This window comes from Salmo trutta, chromosome 2, assembly GCF_901001165.1.
Source record: "Salmo trutta chromosome 2, fSalTru1.1, whole genome shotgun sequence".
Classification (NCBI taxonomy): domain Eukaryota; kingdom Metazoa; phylum Chordata; class Actinopteri; order Salmoniformes; family Salmonidae; genus Salmo; species Salmo trutta.
Window position 1 is genome coordinate 20,023,023 of NC_042958.1, and position 19,803 is coordinate 20,042,825.

At 41.6% G+C, this 19,803-nt stretch overlaps 1 protein-coding gene across 3 annotated transcripts; it reads right to left on the bottom strand.

The window, feature by feature from the left end:
* Nucleotides 1-1,915: 1,915 nt before the first annotated feature.
* Nucleotides 1,916-18,858, bottom strand: LOC115152925 (myelin-associated neurite-outgrowth inhibitor). 3 transcript variants are annotated; one of them, XM_029697866.1, is made up of 7 exons: nucleotides 18,314-18,856; nucleotides 17,647-17,741; nucleotides 17,414-17,500; nucleotides 10,974-11,116; nucleotides 2,938-3,124; nucleotides 2,680-2,792; nucleotides 1,916-2,370 (listed from the first exon to the last, which is right to left on the bottom strand). In XM_029697866.1, the coding sequence occupies exons 2-6, from the start codon at nucleotides 17,720-17,722 to the stop codon at nucleotides 2,692-2,694; spliced, it is 594 nt and encodes a 197-aa protein (XP_029553726.1). In that variant the 5' UTR covers nucleotides 17,723-17,741; nucleotides 18,314-18,856; the 3' UTR covers nucleotides 1,916-2,370; nucleotides 2,680-2,691. The 3 variants fall into 3 exon arrangements, with proteins under 3 accessions (XP_029553726.1, XP_029553718.1, XP_029553735.1); XM_029697858.1 differs by lacking the exon at nucleotides 1,916-2,370 and having other exon boundaries at nucleotides 2,683-2,792; nucleotides 18,314-18,858; XM_029697875.1 differs by lacking the exon at nucleotides 1,916-2,370 and having other exon boundaries at nucleotides 2,683-2,792; nucleotides 2,938-3,121; nucleotides 18,314-18,857.
* Between the last annotated feature and the right edge of the window lie 945 nt (nucleotides 18,859-19,803).

Below are 19,803 nucleotides of genomic sequence, written 5' to 3' on the forward strand. Positions count from 1 at the left end.
AAAGACACTGAAGCAGCAAACTTTGAAAATTAATATTTGTGTCATTCTCAAAACTTTTGGCCACGATTGTAGACGCTGAAGGCAGATATGAGACATATGGTCCACCTAGTGGGCATTTAAACAATGACTTGCATTATCTGACCAGATTACTGCAGTGAGCCTGAAAACAAAAGGTATCCCCATGGGCTAGCTAGACGCAGGCTTCAGAAGACATAGCTTGGAGCATGTGTTATAGTGGTCAGCTTAAACACCATATAACCTGGGTCCCTAGAAATGTGAAGGTGACATGATTCAATGAAATTCTTAAATAGAAACCATTGACAAATTCTCATAATTGTATTGTTTGGTCTTTCTTGAAAATAACAAAAACACATAAAACTTTCAGTAACTGAGGTGACGTCTTGTAAAGGCAATATAGACGAGCAAATCAAAGACAATGATATGTCGGTGAGTTCTGGTGGGGCCTTGTAACTAGCAAACAATGTCAAGTTCTGGCTTCCTTAAAACAGCATCTCAAATGTGAATTTTCTTCCAATAGTACTAAGCAAATTCTAATCTATTTAATACATTCAAATAAATCCAGGATAAAAGTTTAAAACCTGTTAAAATGTCTCAGTTTTGCAGTGATTCTAAAGTCTGTAGCTCTTGGTGTGGTTAAACCCAAACCAATAACAGAAAGGAATCTGTAGAAATGTTCAGGTATGATACATACATTACGTCTGTATGCACAATGGCTTTAGTATTTTAATCCTCTTTCAGCAAATAGAATTATACACAAACACGCTCACATGCATACAAATGCTCTCGCGCCATCACTCACTGTAGGATGGAGTCCGAATAGTTCTAAATTGCTTCCTTTTCTCAAATCCTTTCCTTTGTGACCAGTAATAGATGAAATGTCATGACAGGTCAGTCATTCTGCTAGCTTCCTTTAGGGCCAGTACTTGACTTGAACTGAAATTGGTTCCGGTATTCATTTTGGGTGCCAGATACTTTTTAGCTAATGGGAACAGGAGCTCAAGCAGTAAAACATTTGAGGTGATTGTACTCAGGTCCGGTGAGCTCCTACCCAAGTAAAGCACTGTTCAGGGCCTCTTCGTTTCCTTTCCCTATCTAAGACCTTTAGGACTCAAGTCTGTGCTACATCTTCCATGGGAAAAGAGCGTGAATCATGTTTTCGTGTTGGAATGGATATCAGACATCTGAGACAGAGGCTTAAAACTCAAAAAAGGCCCACCTTCCCATAATACAAAAATGGCCAACAAACAAATGTTAACACAGCATCCCCCAGAGAAATAATAGCATCCTAGCAACATTACCAAAAACAAGCAACGAAAACAATTGTTCTGCACAGCTTTGTGTGTTAAACTCAAGTTACCCGTTTGTGTGAAATTAACTTGTTCCTTTCTTTTAATATTTCACATTAAGAAATGGCATCAGTGATTCAAAATTGCAGTTTTTTTTCTTCTTTTGGATGATTTTGCATTAGTCATAGAAGGTAGATTGAGCTAGTGTTATTTCTTCTTTTACACTGAGGGTACAAAACATTAAAGAACACCTGCTGTTTCCATGAGACTGACCAGGTGAATCCAAGTGAAAGCTATGATCCCTTATTGAAGGATTTTCAAGCCTTGAGACATGGATTGTGTATGTGTGCCAATCAGATGGTGAATGAGCAAGACAAAAGATTTAAGTGTCTTTGAACGGTAGGTGGTAGGTGCCAGGCGCACCAGTTTGTGTCAAGAACTGCAACACTGCTGGGTTTTTCACACTCATTGGTTTCCCATGCTTATCAAGAATGGTCCACCACCCAAAGGACATCCAGCCATCTTGACAACTGTGGGAAGCATTGGAGTCAACATGGGCCAACATCCCTGTGGAATGCTTTTGACACCTTATAGAGTCCATGCCACGATGAATTAAAGCTGTTCTGAGGGCAAGGGGGGGTGCAACTCAATATTACGAAGGTGTTCCTGATGTTCATACACTCAGTGTATATACACATGCATTCAACTCAAAACGGATCTGAAAATCAAAAAAAAATTCAAACTCCCTTTTCACCACTTAATAGAGTTAGCTATAAAAATCGCAAGGCAGTACACAAAACACAAGTTTGCATGGAGACTTAGCTGTCAGATATGCAGCACGGTGAGTGAAGGATTCTTGGATAGTATCATTCAAAACAGGAATAGTCAGCAGTAGGAATATTCTCTTCATCCTGTTCTGAACACACCTGGTGTTGTTTTGTAGTCAGGCTTCAGATTCACAGTATGTTTGGAAAGAAGGAAGGAAGGAAGGAAGAATAGCAGACACGAGACACCAGAGAGCGTCATCAACTGGAGTGTGAATGCATATCTACCATCGTCTGACCTGCAGAGAGAAGCAGAGAAATAGTTGATTAAATACACAGTAATAATACCTACTGTTGGTCTTTCTACACATAGAAGTATTTCTACTGACAGGGGGTATTATCCTAATTGACATGAGGCTATTGCCCACAGCTACCCCCCCCCCCCCCCAATTCTTTTTATTTTTATAAATACCCTACCTGAATTTAAATATTTCCTGACTATAAATTGTAACCATTATGTATTCTAGTGTCAGTGCTGTTTCCCAGTGTTCATTCCCATCCATATTGACCGGAGAGAATATGATATGGAGGATGTCTTCAGTACTCACAGTGCCATCACTTTACCACTGGGGGGGAACATAGCTGTAGGTGGGCACGCCTGGGTGTCGGTATGTGGGCATTGGAACTTGGTGGGGGGTGGGGGAGTGCGTCAACAAAGTTCCTGGAGAAAGGAAGGAGGTGGGAGAGGTCCGGAAATTAGACAGAGCAAAACCCATTTATTTAACACTGTTGCGACCGGATTGTGTGTATTAAAACGTTTTTAAAAAATGGTAAACGCATAAAAACTCATTCTAAATGGAACTCACCGGCTGACATGGCCATAGTGGTCCCTGCTATCATCCCCATGGCTACGCTGTTGTGGGGGCGGGACTGGTGGTGCATGGGCGGGGCATACATGGCTGCTGGCATCCCATTGGACTGGACAACTGTAGTGTGATGAATGACATGGGGTGGGGCTGCGTACAGAGGCTGTGTGTAGTAAGTGCCTTGCTGCTGAGAGAGAGAGACAAGTGTTATTAGGTACAGTTTTATGAAACAATGTAATGTAATATTTTAAACTGTATATACAGTTGAAGTCAGAAGTTTACATACACCTTAGCCAAATACATTTAAACTCAATTTCACAATTCCTGACATTTAATCCCAGTAAAAATGCCCTGTCTTAGGTCAGTTAGGATCACCACTTTATTTTAAGAATGTGAAATTTCAGAATAATAGTAGAGAGATTTATTTCAGCTTTTATTTTTTCATAACATTCCCAGTGGGTCAGAGGTTTACATACACTCAATGAGTAATTGGTAATGTTAACTCGAAATGACACAACGACAAGGTTCCAGTTTAACAAAGTTTACTATACCGTATGAACACACTCTAGGCTAGGTTCATCAACCACAAGACTTCCTGCGCAGGAGCACTCTTGACTGAGTGATAGCCCCGTAATAACAGAAATATAGGGATACTTAAAACATGAACTTAACAATCTCCCCCTTTTCTTTAAAGACAAATTAAACATCAACAACATAATTAAATGTCCAAGTATTATTCAAGTTCCCCATTACAAATGGGTTGTGTGAGTTTTTATTTGAATTACTCAAGCTGCCACTTTCCATTACTGAGAGCCTGTAGGAGCACAAGACCGGATGCTCCTTTTTTAGTCAGACAGTCAGCAAGCTGTTCCTTTGTGGTCGACCACAGAATCCGCTGGATTCTCTGTGCTTGAATAAGTTCCTTGCTGCTGCTAATCTCAAGACGAAGTCTTTTCTCTGTGACAGACTTGGTTGACTTCAAAGCATCAACTAATGAGTAGTTAGTTGTCAGTGACACAAACTACAGGTAGAATGTGCCGTTTTGTCTCACCAGTGGTAAGCTCTGAGAACAGAGTTGCAAGAAAGATCGCATTGTCAATTCCATCTGCAAGAGCAAGTGTTTCTCCAGCAAGTGTGCTTCAGACAACCCTTCTGATCCTTTTTGACTGCCAACAGATAGGTGAGAATCTTCCTCCTTCACCCATTAACATGATTAGATGTCCACCTTGTGTGCCTCCATCTGTAAGGTTCCCTAGCGAAGCATCTCTGAAGACAACTAGTTTCAAAGAGTCATCTTTTCTAACATGCTGAAACTTTAAAGTCACTTGTTGTGATTTCAGTTTACGAACAACTTTGTTTGCCTCATGAATGGTTTGTACAGTGGCGTGTTTTGTGTTAGATGCCAAGTTGCAACCATCAAACATTACGTCAGGTCTACTCTGTCTAGCAACCCATAAAATTTGTCCTATCTTTGACCTCAATTGATCAGCTTCAATTCCAGAGGGGAATTCCTTTGTACGGCTCTTGAAGAATCCATGTGGATAGGTTGAAGATTCTTGATATAGCTCTCCTGTTGCATCAGTATTGTTCCATCAACTGTAATAAACTCTATGCCAACATAACAAAAATGATCATGCTCCTCACGGTCGACCTGGAAAACAGCTTTGAGGTGTGGAATCACAGTTGTAGCAAAGGTCTGTGAGTCACCCCAGATAAAGTCATCAACATGACAGGCAAGTACTCCAGTCACATTGCAGTCTTGATCAAGCCAATAGAAGACTGCAGGATCCACTTGTGACATTTTTCCACCTGTATTCAGCATTGTTGCCTTGACTTTGTTGCATCACTCTACTGGTACATCTGCCAGTCCATACACACACTTTTTTAGTTTCCACAGTGTTCCTTCGCATTTAGCTTCAGGCGGAGGTCGGATGTGAATGTCCCTTGACGCTCTGTTCCCTGCTAAAATGCAGATTTGATGTCTATGGAATTAAGTTTCCATTTTTTCTGGCAGATCACTGACATCAGCAATCTGAGTGACTCTGAGGCGCATGTCGGTGAGCGTTTTGGGAGTTGTTTAGCAGCCAGCTCCTCAAAACCTCTAGACATGCTTTAGGCACTATTCCAGTTAAGGATTCTTTAAGGGTACAAACCCACCTTGTTGAGACACATTTTTGGCCAATGTCTTTGACTTCCTCAAACACTCAATTTTTCCTCCAATTACTGAGCTCATCTAGCTTAGCTGAGTCAAATGACACGTCCTTTGTTTCAAGTACATCATTTTGAATGTCATTCTGTTTCTCGATTTTCCATTGGTTCAATTCTGAGATTATCTACAAGTGACAGGTCAGCTGACCCTGTTGTACCAGAAAGTGTAGCTGGTTCAGAGTACTGCAAGTTGTACCAGTTCTGGTGTTTTCCTTTGGCTTTTCCTGCTCGTCCAATGACGGTTGCTGTATGTGGAATACCACTTTCTCCGTCCATGTATTTAACAGTTTGTCCAGTTTTCAGATTGGAACAACGATGTTCTCTTAAGACGTGGCTGTTGTTGAATGTTTTCCTCATTTGAACGCTCAACAGTATTATCTGTGGCATGGTTGAAGGTCTCTGCTTCCTTTCCTGTCAGTTTCCATATCATTGGATGTGACATCTGGTAGGTTTGTGTCTGTTACTGTGTCCTTTGTCATTTTCATTAGGATGATTCTCAGCAACAGCCCCTCTATCTTGATGATCATTTACTTTCCGCAATATTGAGTGATGCACCCTGACAATGCCTCCGTGCCTCACAAATATCACCACACCATCTTGGCCAATGACTACTCCCGGTCCTTTCCACTCTTGACAGTCAACTCGTTTGTAGTACACTTTGTTTCCAGTTTCGTACTTCTCATCGGTGGGTCGTAGCTGTTTACGCAGAGCCCTGCGAATTCTTTCTGAGCACTCTGCTTCAGTGAAGGCTTTTCTCGCTGCATGTAGTGCTGAAAGGTGCTGTCCCACCCATGCCCTCACACTGGTCCCTTCTAGTGCTGGTGGCTTGTCAACCAGTACAGAGGGAAGATTAGGGTTCTGCACCAACACTAGTTGGTATGGGCTGTAACCATGAACATTGTGCATTGAGTTTTTTGCCATCAAAGCCCAATCTAGGGCTGTGTTCCAGTCACATCCATTGTCTTGCTTAACTTTCAGCATGATCTCTGTGAGTGTTTGATTATGTCTCTCCAGAAGTCCATTGCTCCATGGACTGTATGCAGCAGTTGTCTTTACTTCCATGTTAAAAGTTCTCTGCCATTTCTCTTATTTCATTATTATTGAATTCTCCTCCATTGTCACTGTACAATTTCTGGGTCGGGCCATGCACACTTACCCAGGAATGAATGAAGTGCTTGACGATGTCACTGGGTTTCTTTGTATTCACAATGCTTCCAGCGCTGAAGCGTGTGAAGTGGTCGATTATGTGAAGGTACCACACACTTGGTGCTAACTCATGTAGATCTACAGCCATTGTTTCATTGTATTTGGAAGCTAGTGGCAACCAACAGCTGGTTTGGGCTTAGGTTTACTGTATTTTTGACATGTCTCACAACTGTTAACTTCTCTAGGGTAGGGGGCAGTATTTTGACGTCCGGATGAAAGGCGTGCCCGTAGTAAACTGCCTGCTACTCAGTCTCAGAAGGTAGGATATGCATATTATTAGTAGATTTGGATAGAAAACACTCTGAAGTTTCTAAAACAGTTTGAATGATGTCTGTGAGTATAACAGAACTCATATGGCAGGCGAAAACCTGAGAAAAATCCAACCAGAAAGTGTGGAAATCTGAGGTTTGTAGTTTTTCAAGTGATTGCCTATACAGTATACAGTGACATAGGGTTCATTTTGCACTTCCTAAGGCTTCCACTAGATGTCAACAGTCTTTAGACCGTTGTTTCATGCTTCTACTGTGACTGGGGAGAGAATAAGAGCATATGGAGTTAGATGACTGAGAGAATGACATGAGTTTTGTGGCACGTGCTCACGTGAGAGTTAGCTGTGTTCCTTTTCTTTTTTGAAGACCATGGGATTGTCCGGTTGGAATATTACTGAAGATTTATGATAAAAACATCCTAAAGATTGATGCTATACATCGTTTGACATGTTTCTACGAACGTAAATATAACTTTTTTTGACTTTTCGTCGTGACATTTTGTGTGCGCTTACTGCAAACAAAAAGGCAAACGCACAAACAAAAAGGAGGTATTTGGACATAAATGATGGACTTCATCGAACAAAACAAACATTTATTGTGGAACTGGGATTCCTGGGAGTGAATTCTGATGAAGATCAAAAGGTAAGTGAATATTTATAATGCTATTTCTGATTTTAGTTGACTCCAAAATGGCGGGTATCTGTATTGCTTGTTGTTGGTGTCTGAGCACTGTACTCAGATTATTACAAAATGTGCTTTCGCCGTAAAGCTTTTTTTAAATTTGACACAGTGGTTGCATTAACCTCTCTGGGGTATGTGGGACGCTAGCGTCCCACCCGCAGGACACTATTCAACAGCCAGTGAAATAGCAGGGCGGCAAATTCAAAACAACAAAAAATCTCAATTCAAATTTCTCAAACATAGAACTATTATATCCCATTTTAAAGATACACTTCTCGTTAATCCAACCACATTGTCCGATTTCAAGAAGGCTTTACGGCGAAAGCATAACATTAGATTATGTTAGGACAGCGCCGAGACAAGAAAAACCACACAGCCATTTTCCAAGCAAGGAGAGGCGTCACAAAAATCAGAAATACAGCTAAAATGAATCACTAACCTTTGATGATCTTCATCAGATGGCACTCATAGGACTTCATGTTACACAATACATGTATGTTTTGCTCGATAAAGTTCATATTTATATCCAAAAAACCCATTTTACATTGGCGTGTAATGTTCAGAAATGTTTTGCCTCCCAAAACTTCCGGTGAATGAGCACATCAATTTACAGAAATACTCATCATAAACGTTGATAAAATATTAAACAGTTATTCAAAGAATTATAGATACACTTCTCCTTAACTATCTGCTGTAGAATGGAAATACTCTCATCATTATTCCCTGAACTGCTAAGTAACTTCTGAAGTCTGTCAACTGTAGCAAGTCCAAACTGTTTGTGAAGCTTTAACAATACTTTGTGTTTTTCTTTTGTGTTCATGTTCTCAGTGACTGTCAGAATCTCCATGTGCTCTGTGTCCGTCATAGTGGCCTGAGGTAGTAAGTTCAAGAGTCACTGGTTGTTTAAACATCACTGCCTTGTCATTTTTTATGTCTAGTACAGCCCCTGCCTTCTTGAGGGAAGCTTTTCTTAATAATATGGGAATATCTGTAGGGACCATCTCTGTTTCAATGTGACACTTAAGATACCAGCAAAAATTGGTCAGACTAACTCTCTTGGTAGAATGGACAATTCTCCCATCTCCAAATTTGAAAGCTCTGTTGCTTGGTGTGTCAATCATATTTTGTACTTATTTCATATTTAGTTCACTGACATAACTATCAAGCCATTTTGCGCCACACACTGTCCGTGTACATGCAGTATCAATCACAGCAGATCCTAAGGATTCAACTATAAAAATCTCAGTATCAGAAGCAGATATGTTTGAAAACAGTGTAATGTTACACTGCTCTCTCTGTGTGTACATTTTCCTCTGTTAGTTTAACTTGTTCATTTTTATGGAGGACAGTCTTTAACCCAATGGTAAGTAAGTGCTTTGACAAACAGCACATTTTGATCTCCTTCCATATTTGTCCAGTGGATTTGTGCCGGGAAATAGCGCCCTCTTCTGGTTGTCTTGAACGTGACTTTTTGGCACCTTTTCTCTGCTGCTCAGTGTAATATGCTGCGTCACTCACTTGCATTCCATCTGTTAACGGCGCGACAGACGTCTTTTCACCAAAAATGATTTTTAGTGCCAACTTCATTGATGCAAAAGTCAGCACAGTACAAGCAGTCAAAGCCAACTGTTTCTCCCTACCATCTAGACTGGCAGTATCTAGCAACTTGAAAGCTAACACTGCATCTGGGAGAACCATGTCGAACTTCAGCATCCTATTGTACCTCTGTTCGAAATCAATGATGTAGTCCGTCATTGCAACCGAAATATCTCTCGTAACACTGTCAAAGTTTGAATATGACTCGTAGGTACGGTCTTTCTCTTCTTTAAGAAATACAGAATCCAGTGCTCTGATCAAAGTTCCCATACCATCATGTTCAAATCCTCAACGGATATTTCCAGTGCTGCACCTCTCGCTCTTCCCTCGAGCGATAATACCACCGCAAGTGCTTGCTTTTTCGCGTCCAGATTCCAAGTTCATTTTTCCAACTTTCGTACGACCTCTTCTCGTCGAAGCGAGGTGGCACATTGTAGTTATTAGCCAGCCTCTGCTACCAATGTTAACTCAATGACACAACGACAAGGTTCCAGTTTAACAAAGTTCACTATACCGTATGAACACACTACAAGGTAGCCATTCCACTCAACGACAAGACTTCCTGCGCAGGAGCACTCTTGAATGAGTGATAGCCCCATACTTAAAACATGAACTTAACAGGTAGCATTGCCTTTAAAATTGTTTAACTTGGGTCAAAGGTTTCATGTAGCCTTCCACAATGCATCCTACAATAAGTTTGGTGAATTTTGGCCCAAGTGGATTCCTCCTGACAGAGCTGGTGTAACTGAGTCAGGTATGTTGCTTCAATATATCCACATAATTTACCTGCCTCATGATGCCATCTATTTTGTGAAGTGCACCAGTCCCTCCTGCAGCAAAGCACCCCCAAAACATGATACTGCCACCCCCGTGCTTCACGGTTGGGATGGTGTTCTTTGGCTTGCAAGCCTCCCCCTTTTTCCACCAAACATAACAATGGTCATTATAGCCAAACAGTTATATTTTTGTTTCATCAGACTAGAGGACATTTCTTCAAAAAGTACAATCTTTATCCCCATGTGGAGATGCAAATCGTAGCCTGGCTTTTTTATGGTGGTTTTGGAGCAGTGGCTTCTTCCTTGCTGAGCGGCCTTTCAGGTTATGTCCATATAGGACTTGTTTTACTGTGGATATAGACACTTTTGTACCTGTTTCCTCCAGCATCTTCACAAGGTCCTTTGCTGTTGTTCTGGGATTGATTTGCACTTTTCGCACCAAAGTACGTTCATCTCTAGGAGACAGAACGCGTCTCCTTCCTGACCAGTATGATGGCTGCGTGGTCCCATGGTGTTTATACTTGCGTACTATTGTTTGTACAGATGAACGTGGTACCTTCGGGTGTTTGGAAATTGCTCCCAAGGATGGACCAGACTTGTGGAGGTCTACAATTTTGTTTCTGAGGTCTTGGCTGATTTCTTTTGATTTTCCCATGATGTCAAGCAAAGAGGCACTGAGTTTGAAGGTAGGCCTTGAAATATATCCACAGGTACACCTCCAATTGACTCAAATTATGTCAATTAGCCTATCAGAAACTTCTAAAGCCATGACATCATTTTCTGGAATTTCCCAAGCTGTTAAAAGGCACAGTCAACTTAGTGTATGTAAACGTCTGAGCCACTGGAATTGTGATACAGTGAATTATAAGTGTAAATAATCTGTCTGCAAACAATTGTTGGAAAAATTACTTGTGTCATGCACAAAGTAGATGTTCTAACCGACTTGCCAAAACTGTACTTTGTTAACAAGAAATGTGTGGAGTGGTTGAAAAAACGAGTTTTAATGACTCCAACATAAGTATGTAAACTTCCGACATCAACTGTAACTGCCTTAATGTTGCCCCAGGAAGAGTAAATACCAAAACAAATGTCAGTGCCGCAGTAAGACAAGTACAACTACAGCAGCAAGCTAATGTGTATCTGAATTGTCTAAGGCAGACCTATGTAACTGTTATGACCTTGTAACAATGCAGCTATAAATACCAATTCTGCAGTACAACAAATAAGATAAACAGGTTCAGTTACATCATACTACTTAAGACAGTAGAGGCAGATGATGTCAGTTGACTGACTGACTGACCTGTGTGTAGGGGATCTGTTGGGGGTAGGTGCTCCTCACAGGGAAGACTGCTGCAGGATAGAGGTTGGGTGATGAGGAGTAGGGTGGGACAGCCCCCGTGGTGGGCGAGCAGGTCATTTTAAAAGGAGTGCCCGGAGCGTAACCTATAAGAGAGGGTTTCAGAGATAAACACAGAGCAAGGAGAGACGTTGTTAACACACCGTCTAGGGTATTACACATTTTAACAGGAAAAAAAAATAAAAAAATACATTTTAGGCCTTTGTCCATTGGCAGGGTTCCCCAACTGGTGGCCCGTGGGCCGAATTTGGTCCGCCGGTGGTTTTATTTGGCCCACCATGTTCTGAGCAACAAAAATATATACAGTTGATGTCGGAAGTTTACACACACTTAGGTTGGAGTCCCTAAAACTCGTTTTTCAACCACTCCACAATTGTCTTGTTAACAAACTATAGTTTTGGCAAGTCGGTTAGGACATCTACTTTGTGCATGACAAGTAATTTTTCCAACAATTGATTACAGACAGATTATTTAACTGTATCACAATTCCAGTGGGTCAGAAGTTTACATACACTAAGTTGACAGTGCTTTTAAACAGCTTGGAAAATTCCAGAAAATTATGTCATGGCTTTAGAAGCTTCTGATAGGCTAAATGACATTATTTGAGTCAATTGGAGGTGTACCTGGGGATATACACTGCTCAAAAAAATAAAGGGAACACTTAAAACAACACAATGTAACTCCAAGTCAATCACACTTCTGTGAAATCAAACTGTCCACTTAAGAAGCAACACTGATTGACAATAAATTTCACATGCTGTTGTGCAAATGGAATAGACAACAGGTGGAAATTATAGGCAATTAGCAAGACACCCCCAATAAAGGAGTGGTTCTGCAGGTGGTGACCACAGACCACTTCTCAGTTCCTATGCTTCCTGGCTGATGTTTTGGTCACTTTTGAATGCTGGCGGTGCCTTCACTCTAGTGGTAACATGAGATGGAGTCTACAACCCACACAAGTGGCTCAGGTAGTGCAGCTCATCCAGCACATCAATGCGAGCTGTGGCAAGAAGGTTTGCTGTGTCTGTCAGCGTAGTGTCCAGAGCATGGAGGCGCTACCAGGAGACAGGCCAGTACATCAGGAGACGTGGAGGAGGCCGTAGGAAGGCAACAACCCAGCAGCAGGACCACTACCTCCGCCTTTGTGCAAGGAGGAGCAGGAGGAGCACTGCCAGAGCCCTGCAAAATGACCTCCAGCAGGCAACAAATGTGCATGAGTCTGCTCAAAAACGGGCAGAAACAGGTATGACGGCCCGAAGTCCACAGGTGGGGGTTGTGCTTACAGCCCAACACCGTGCAGGACATTTGGCATTTGCCAGAGAACACCAAGATTGGCAAATTCGCCACTGGCGCCCTGTGTTCTTCACAGATGAAAGCAGGTTCACACTGAGCACATGTGACAGACGTGACAGAGTCTGGAGACGCCGTGGAGAACGTTCTGCTGCCTGCAACATCCTCCAGCATGACCGGTTTGGCGGTGGGTCAGTCATGGTGTGGGGTGGCATTTCTTTGGGGGGCCGCACAGCCCTCCATGTGCTCGCCAGAGGTAGCCTGACTGCCATTAGGTACCAAGATGAGATCCTCAGATCCCTTGTGAGACCATATGCTGGTGCGGTTGGCCCTGGGTTCCTCCTAATGCAAGACAATACTAGACCTCATGTGGCTGGAGTGTGTCAGCAGTTCCTGCAAGAGGAAGGCATTGATGCTATGGACTGGCCCGCCCGTTCCCCAGATCTGAATCCAATTGAGCACATCTGGGACATCATGTCTCGCTCCATCCACCAACGCCACGTTGCACCACAGACTGTCCAGGAGTTGGCGGACGCTTTAGTCCAGGTCTGGGAGGAGATCCCTCAGGAGACCATCCGCCACCTCATCAGGAGCATGCCCAAGCGTTGTAGGGAGGTCATACACACTACTGAGACTAATTTTGACTTGTTTTAAGGACATTACATCAAAGTTGGATCAGCCTGTAGTGTGGTTTTCCATTTTAATTTTGAGTGTGTGACTCCAAATCCAGTCCTCCATGGGTTGATAAATTGGATTTCCATTGATTATTTTTGTGTGATTTTGTTGTCAGCACATTCAACTATGTAAAGAAAAAAGTATTTAATAAGATTATTTCATTCATTCAGATCTAGGATGTGTTATTTTAGTGTTCCCTTTATTTTTTGGAGCAGTATATTTCAAGGCCTACCTTCAAACTCAGTGCCTCTTTGCTTGACATCATAGGAAAATCAAAAGAAATCAGCCAAGACCTCAGACAAAAAGGACCTTGTGAAGATGCTGGAGGAAACAGGTACAAAAGTATCCATATCCACAGTAAAACAAGTCCTATATTGTCATAACCTGAAAGGCCGTTCAGCAAGGAAGAAGCCACTGCTCCAAAACCGCCATAAAAAAGCCAGACTACGCGTTGCAACTGCACATGGGTACAAAGATCGTACTTTTTGGAGAAATGTCCTCTGGTCTGATGAAACAAAAATAGAACTGTTTGGCCATAATGACCATCGTTATGTTTGGAGGAAAAAGGGGATGCTTGCAAGCCGAAGAACACCATCCCATCCGTGAAGCACAGGGGTGGAAGCATCATGTTGTGGGTGTGCTTTGCTGCATGGGGGACTGGTGCACTTCACAAAATAGATGGCATCATGAGGCAGGAAAATGATGTGGATATATTGAAGCAACATCTCAAGACATCCGTCAGGAAGTTAAAGCTTGATCGCAAATGGGTCTTCCAAATGGACAATGACCCCAAGCATACTTCCAAAGTTGTGGCAAAATGGCTTAAGGACAACAAAGTCAAGGTATTGGAGTGGCCATCACAAAGCCCTGACCTCAATCCTATAGAAAATTTGTGGGCAGATTGAAAAAGTGTGTGCGAGCAAGGAGGCCTAAAAACCTGACTCAGTTACACCAGCTCTGTCAGGAGGAATGGGCCAAGATTTACCCAACTTATTGTGGGAAGCTTGTGGAAGGCTACCCAAAACACTTTGACCAAAGTTAAACAATTTAAAGGCAATGCTACCAATTACTAATTGAGTGTATGTAAACTTCTGACCCACTGGGAATGTGATGAAAAAAATAAAAGCTGAAATAAATAATTCTCTACTTTTATTCTGACATTTCACATTCTTAAAATCAAGCGGTGATCCTAACTGACCTAAGACAGGGAATTTTTACTAGGATTAAAATGTCAGGAATTGTGAAAAAAGTACTTTAAATGTATTTGGCTAAGGTGTATGTAAACTTCCGACTTCAACTGTAATATATACAGTGGATATAAAAAGTCCACACACCCCTGTTAAAATGCCAGGTTTTTGTGATGTAAAAGAATGAGACAAAGATAATTAATGTCAGAACTTTTTCTACTGTTAATGTGACCTATAAATGTGAATAATTCAATTGAAAAACAAACTGAAATCTTCGAGGGGGAAAAATGAAAAATAAAAACCTTACAATGACCTGGTTGCATAAGTGTGCACACCCTCTTATAACTGGGGATGTGGCTGTGTTCAGAATTAACCAATCACATTCAAACTCATGTTAAATAGAAGTCATTACACACCTGCCATCATTTAAAGTGACTCTGATTAATCACAAATAAAGTTCAGCTGTTCTAGTAGGAATTTCCTGACATTTTCTTAGTTGCATCTCAGAGCAAAAGCCATGGTCCGCAGAGAGCTTCCAAAGCATCAGAGGGATCTCATTGTTGAAAGATATCAGTCAGGAGAAGGGTACAAAAGAATTTCCAAAGCATTACATATACCATGGAACACAGTGAAGACAGTCATCATCAAGTGGAGAAAATATGGCACCACAGAGACATTACCAAGAACTGGACGTCCCTCCAAAATTTATGAAAAGACGAGAAAACTGGTCAGGGAGGCTTCCAAGAGGCCTACAGCAACATTAAAGGAACTGCAGGAATTTCTGGAAAGTACTGGCTGTGTGCTACATGTGACAACAATCTCCCGTATTCTTCAGATGAATGGGCTATGGGGTAGGGTGACAAGACGGAAGCCTTTTCTTACAATGAAAAACATCCAAGCCCGGCTGAAGTTTACAAAAACAAACAACAAGTCCCCCAAAAGCACGTGGGAAAATGTGTTATGGTCTGATGAAACCAAGGTTGAACTTTTTGGCCATAATTCCAAAAGGTATGTTTGGCACAAAAACAACACTGCACATCACCCAAAGAACACCATACCCACAGTGAAGCATGGTGGTGGCAGCATCATGCTTTGGGGCTGTTTTTCTTCAGCTGGAACCAGGGCCTTAGTCAGGGTGAAGGGGATTATGAACAGTTCCAAATACCAGGCAATTTTGGCACAAAACCTTCAGGCTTCCGTTAGAAAGCTGAAGATGAAGTTCTCCTTTCAGCACGACAACGACCCAAAGCACACATCCAAATCCACGAAAGCATGGCTTCACCAGAAGAAGATTAACATTTTGGAATGGCCCAGTCAGAGCCCAGACCTGAATCCAATTGAACATCTCTGGGGTGATCTGAAGAGGGCTGTGCACAGGAGAGGTCCTCGCAATCTGACAGATTTGGAGCGCTTTTGCAAAGAAGAGTGGGCAAATATTGCCACATCAAGATGTGCCATGCTAATAGACTCCTACCCAAAAAGACTGAGTGCTGTAATAAAATCAAAAGTTGCTTCAACAAAGTATTAGTTTAAGCGTGTGCACACTTATGCAACCAGGTTATTGTGAGTATTTATTTTTCCCCCTCAAAGATTTCAGTTTGTTTTTCAATTGAATTGTTCACGTTCTAGGTCACATTAAAGGTGGAAAAAGTTCTGACAAGATTTTTGTCTCATTCTTTTACCACAAAAACCTGCCATTTTAACAGGGGTGTGTAGACTTAAATCCACTGTATATGTATGTATATATATATATACACACACAGTACCAGTCAAAAGTTTGGACACACCTATTCATTCCAAGGTTTTTATTTTTACTATTTTCTACATCATAGAATAACAGTGAAGACATCAAAACTATGAAATAACACATATGGAATCATGTAGTATCAAAAAAAGTATTAAACAAATCAAAATATTTTATACATTACATTTTTCAAAGTAGCCACCCTTTGCCTTGATGCCAGCTTTGCACACTCTTGGCATTCTCTAAACCAGCTTCATGAGGTAGTCACCTGGAATGCATTTAAATTAACAGGTGTGCCTTGTTAAAAGTTCATTTGTGGAATTTCTTTCCTTCTTAATGCGTTTGAGCCAATCGGTGGTGTTGTGACAAGGTAGGGATAGTATACAGAAGATAGCCCTATTTGGTAAAAGACCAAGTCCATATTATGGCAAGATCTGCTCAAATAAGCAAAGAGAAACGACAGTCCATCAGTACTTTAAGACATGAAGGTCAGTCAATCCAGAAAATGTCAAGAACTTTCAAAGTTTCTTCAAGTGCAGTCAAAAAAAACATCAAGCACAATGATGAAACTGGCTCTCACGAGGACTGTCACAGCAAAGGAAGACCCAGAGTTACCTCTGAGTTACCAGCCTCAGAAATTGCAGCCCAAATAAATGCTTCAGAGTTCAAGTAACAGACACATCTCAACATCAACTGTTCAGAGGAGACTGTGTGAATCAGGCCTTCTTGGTCGAATTGCTGCAAAGAAACCACTACTAAAGGACACCAATATAAAGAAGAGACTTGACTGGGCCAAGAAACACAAGCAATGTACATTAGACCGGTGGAAATCTGTCCTTTGGTCTGAGGAGTCCATATTTGAGATTTTTGGTTCCAACCGCCGTGTCTTTGTGAGACGCAGAGTAGGTGAACGGATGATCTCCGCATGTTTGGTTCCCACCGTGAAGCATGGAGGACGTGTGATGGTGCTTTGCTGGTGACACTGTGATTTACTTAGAATTCAAGGCACACTTAACCAGCATGGCTACCACAGAATTCTGCAGCAATAAGCCATCCCATCTGGTTTGCGCTTAGTGGGACTATCGTTTGTTTTTCAACAGGACAATGACCCAAAACACACCTCCAGGCTGTGTAAGGGCTATTTGACCAAGAGGGAGAGTGATGGAGTGCTGAAAAACCTTTGAATGAGTATGTGTATCCAAAGTTTTGACTGGTACTGTATACCACAGGTATGACAAAACATGTATTTTTACTGCTCTAATTACATTGGTAACCAGTTTATAATAGCAATAAGGCACCTTGGGGGCTTGTGGTATATGGGCAGTATATACCACAGCTAAGGGCTGTATCCAGGCACTCCGAGTTGCATCATGCATAACACTAAGGTTGTGGGTTCAATTCCTAGGGATCACATACAAAAACAATCTATGCACTCACTGTACAAGAGTAGGCTACATGCAGCTCTCTGAGAGGGACTAATAACTCACCTGTGGGGAAGGCTGGGTGGTTGGCTCCAGGGTGGTACATGTTGGGAGTGTAAGCAGGGCCAGCCGAGTATCCCCCAGGAAATCCAGCTGCAGGGTCAAAGGTCATATATAAGTGACAAGAAAATCAGAAGCGTCAGACATACATTTAGAGAAACAGTGTGTGTTAATTACCCACTGGTCTGTTTGGGTGGTATACATTTCCCAATCCATTACACACTAGTTACACTGCTTACCTGGGTATCCTACTAAATGTCCCTTAGGGTTGACATAGGGGACCCCTGTTGGTGCAGGGTTGTACACTGGGTTCATAATGCACTCTTTTCAGATACTGCAACAAAGACAAGACACATTAGACACATTGTTGAGAAAATGTATTCAGATTTTTTTTTTTTACAATCGTATTTTATTCAGTGGCTAAGTAACTAGCTAACGTTACATTGATCAATGATTTTTGTCATTCATAATTAGCTATCATACGGCGCCCTTTCGCTTGACGCCTGTGGTTAAACGTAATGGGACCCTTGCCTTGATCGCAGCAGTAGCTAATGTTAGCTAGCTAAATGTATGTTGGTTATCGAAATATAAAATGCCTAGCGTAGCTAGCAAGCTAGATTTAAACAAACTAGATTTAAAACATGTTGTCCGTCTGTGCTGATAAATTTCATCAGGTAGCTATTCTAATTTAGCTAGCTACCTAACAGACATGCGTTTATCAATAGGCGATGCAGTAACTCCACAAAAACACAAGGGCCGGGCGTTTAGCATCTAACGTTCTCTATTTATCTTGTACTGGCTCTTCCAGTCACCCTTCAACTATCTCTTCGTCTTTGCCAATATTGGCAACAGGTTTAACAATAGATGTCAACTGTGATGTTAGCTCTAGTTTTCAATGATACTCACTTGTAATTTCTCAGTTTCCGACTGCTGTTCTTTGGCTCGACTCTTTACTTTTGGGTATTGTATTTTGGTTCTCACTGGTTGAGTTGACACTTTTTTATGCTTGGCTCACTGCGCACAAAAATGATCCAGCAGCTGGCGTCACTTCCGAGTACAGCTTGTGGCGCTGTCACGAAAACTGGGATCTCAGAAAAAACAAGGTAAAATCATGACGTTAGTGATCTTTAGGTCGGAAAGTCGGAGCTCTAGAAAGATGCCAGAGTTTCCGACATGGAATTCCGAGTTGGATGACCGTTCAAAACCATTTTTCTCAATCGGTGCTCGTTTTTTCCCCGAGTTCCCAGTTATCTTGAAGGCATTGACATCGTAATTCAGGGATTTACGAGTTCCGAGTTGTTCTGAAAACTGTATGAAGCTCATCTTGCCCATGTCACATGATGTAGTACTCTATAAAATGTTAACTTTCGCTTTACTGTCTCTCTGGGTCTGGGACGGCATTTATGTGAAACATTTTATACACCATTATATAACTCATATATCCCAAGTAGAGTAAAAAAATCAATGATGCATAGGCAACGTCTGTCTGGAACCAAATAATTACGAAGTTGTACAAGTCATCATATTGGACGTGTTTAGGTGCTGGCATTGCTCAGCAATAAATTATTCATACAAACCCGGTATCAAACCTGAAAGAAGCATTCTTGCATCCGTCGAATAACAATTCTAACCACGAGTATTACACTATTATACAACGGGCGGGTCTAATCCTGAATGTTGATTGGTTAAAAGCGTATTCCAGTCGGTGTCTATTCCACAAATTACCACCGACTAAATCTATGACCTTAACCCTCCTGCTGTGTTCCGGTCGAATTGGACCGATTTACAAGTTCTCTCTCTGAAAAAAATGTAGTTCATGTAATCTGATTGTCATAAGGTTCCATGACTTTGTCCACACAGGGCATCTGAACACACAAAATAAATGTTGATGATTTCATTACATTTTGGGTGTTTTATTTAACTTTTGTACACCTGTGGTGTTCCCGGTCATTTTGACCAGTCATTAGAAATGAATGGGTGAGACTACAATTAGTGTATAAAATTGAGTTCAGGCACATGCCCATTCATCAGATGGACACACTTCCTCTCCCAGACCCCCACATGCATGTGTGTTTGAGCACATACACACACCTCACTCCCCATCTTGGCTTCCATGGCAACCCAACCTCCAAGGGAACCTTTCCCCAATAGAATATTTCCTTGCAGGAACCACACCCCTTGACATTCTCACAAACAATCGCAACATTGTTTCAATAGTACATGTAACTTTTCTAGCAGCTCTGGTATATAAATATTTTTTGAGGCCCTGCTCACAATTCATTCTGTGGCGGCACAATGACCAAACTATATACTGTATGTGAGGCTCTTGATCATAACTTTGATCATGACACTGGTGAGGAGAAGAGAGTCCTTGTTAAACGTTGACATAAAGTAGT

Coding starts and splice junctions, on each gene's coding strand:
- LOC115152925 (XM_029697866.1), bottom strand. CDS start 17,722: ATGAACCCAGTGTACAACCCTGCACCAACAGGGGTCCCCTATGTCAAC. Junction 11,117..17,413: donor CCACCCAGCCTTCCCCACAG/GTGAGTTATTAG, acceptor CCTCTCTTATAG/GTTACGCTCCGGGCACTCCT. Junction 3,125..10,973: donor AACAGATCCCCTACACACAG/GTCAGTCAGTCA, acceptor TCTCTCTCTCAG/CAGCAAGGCACTTACTACAC.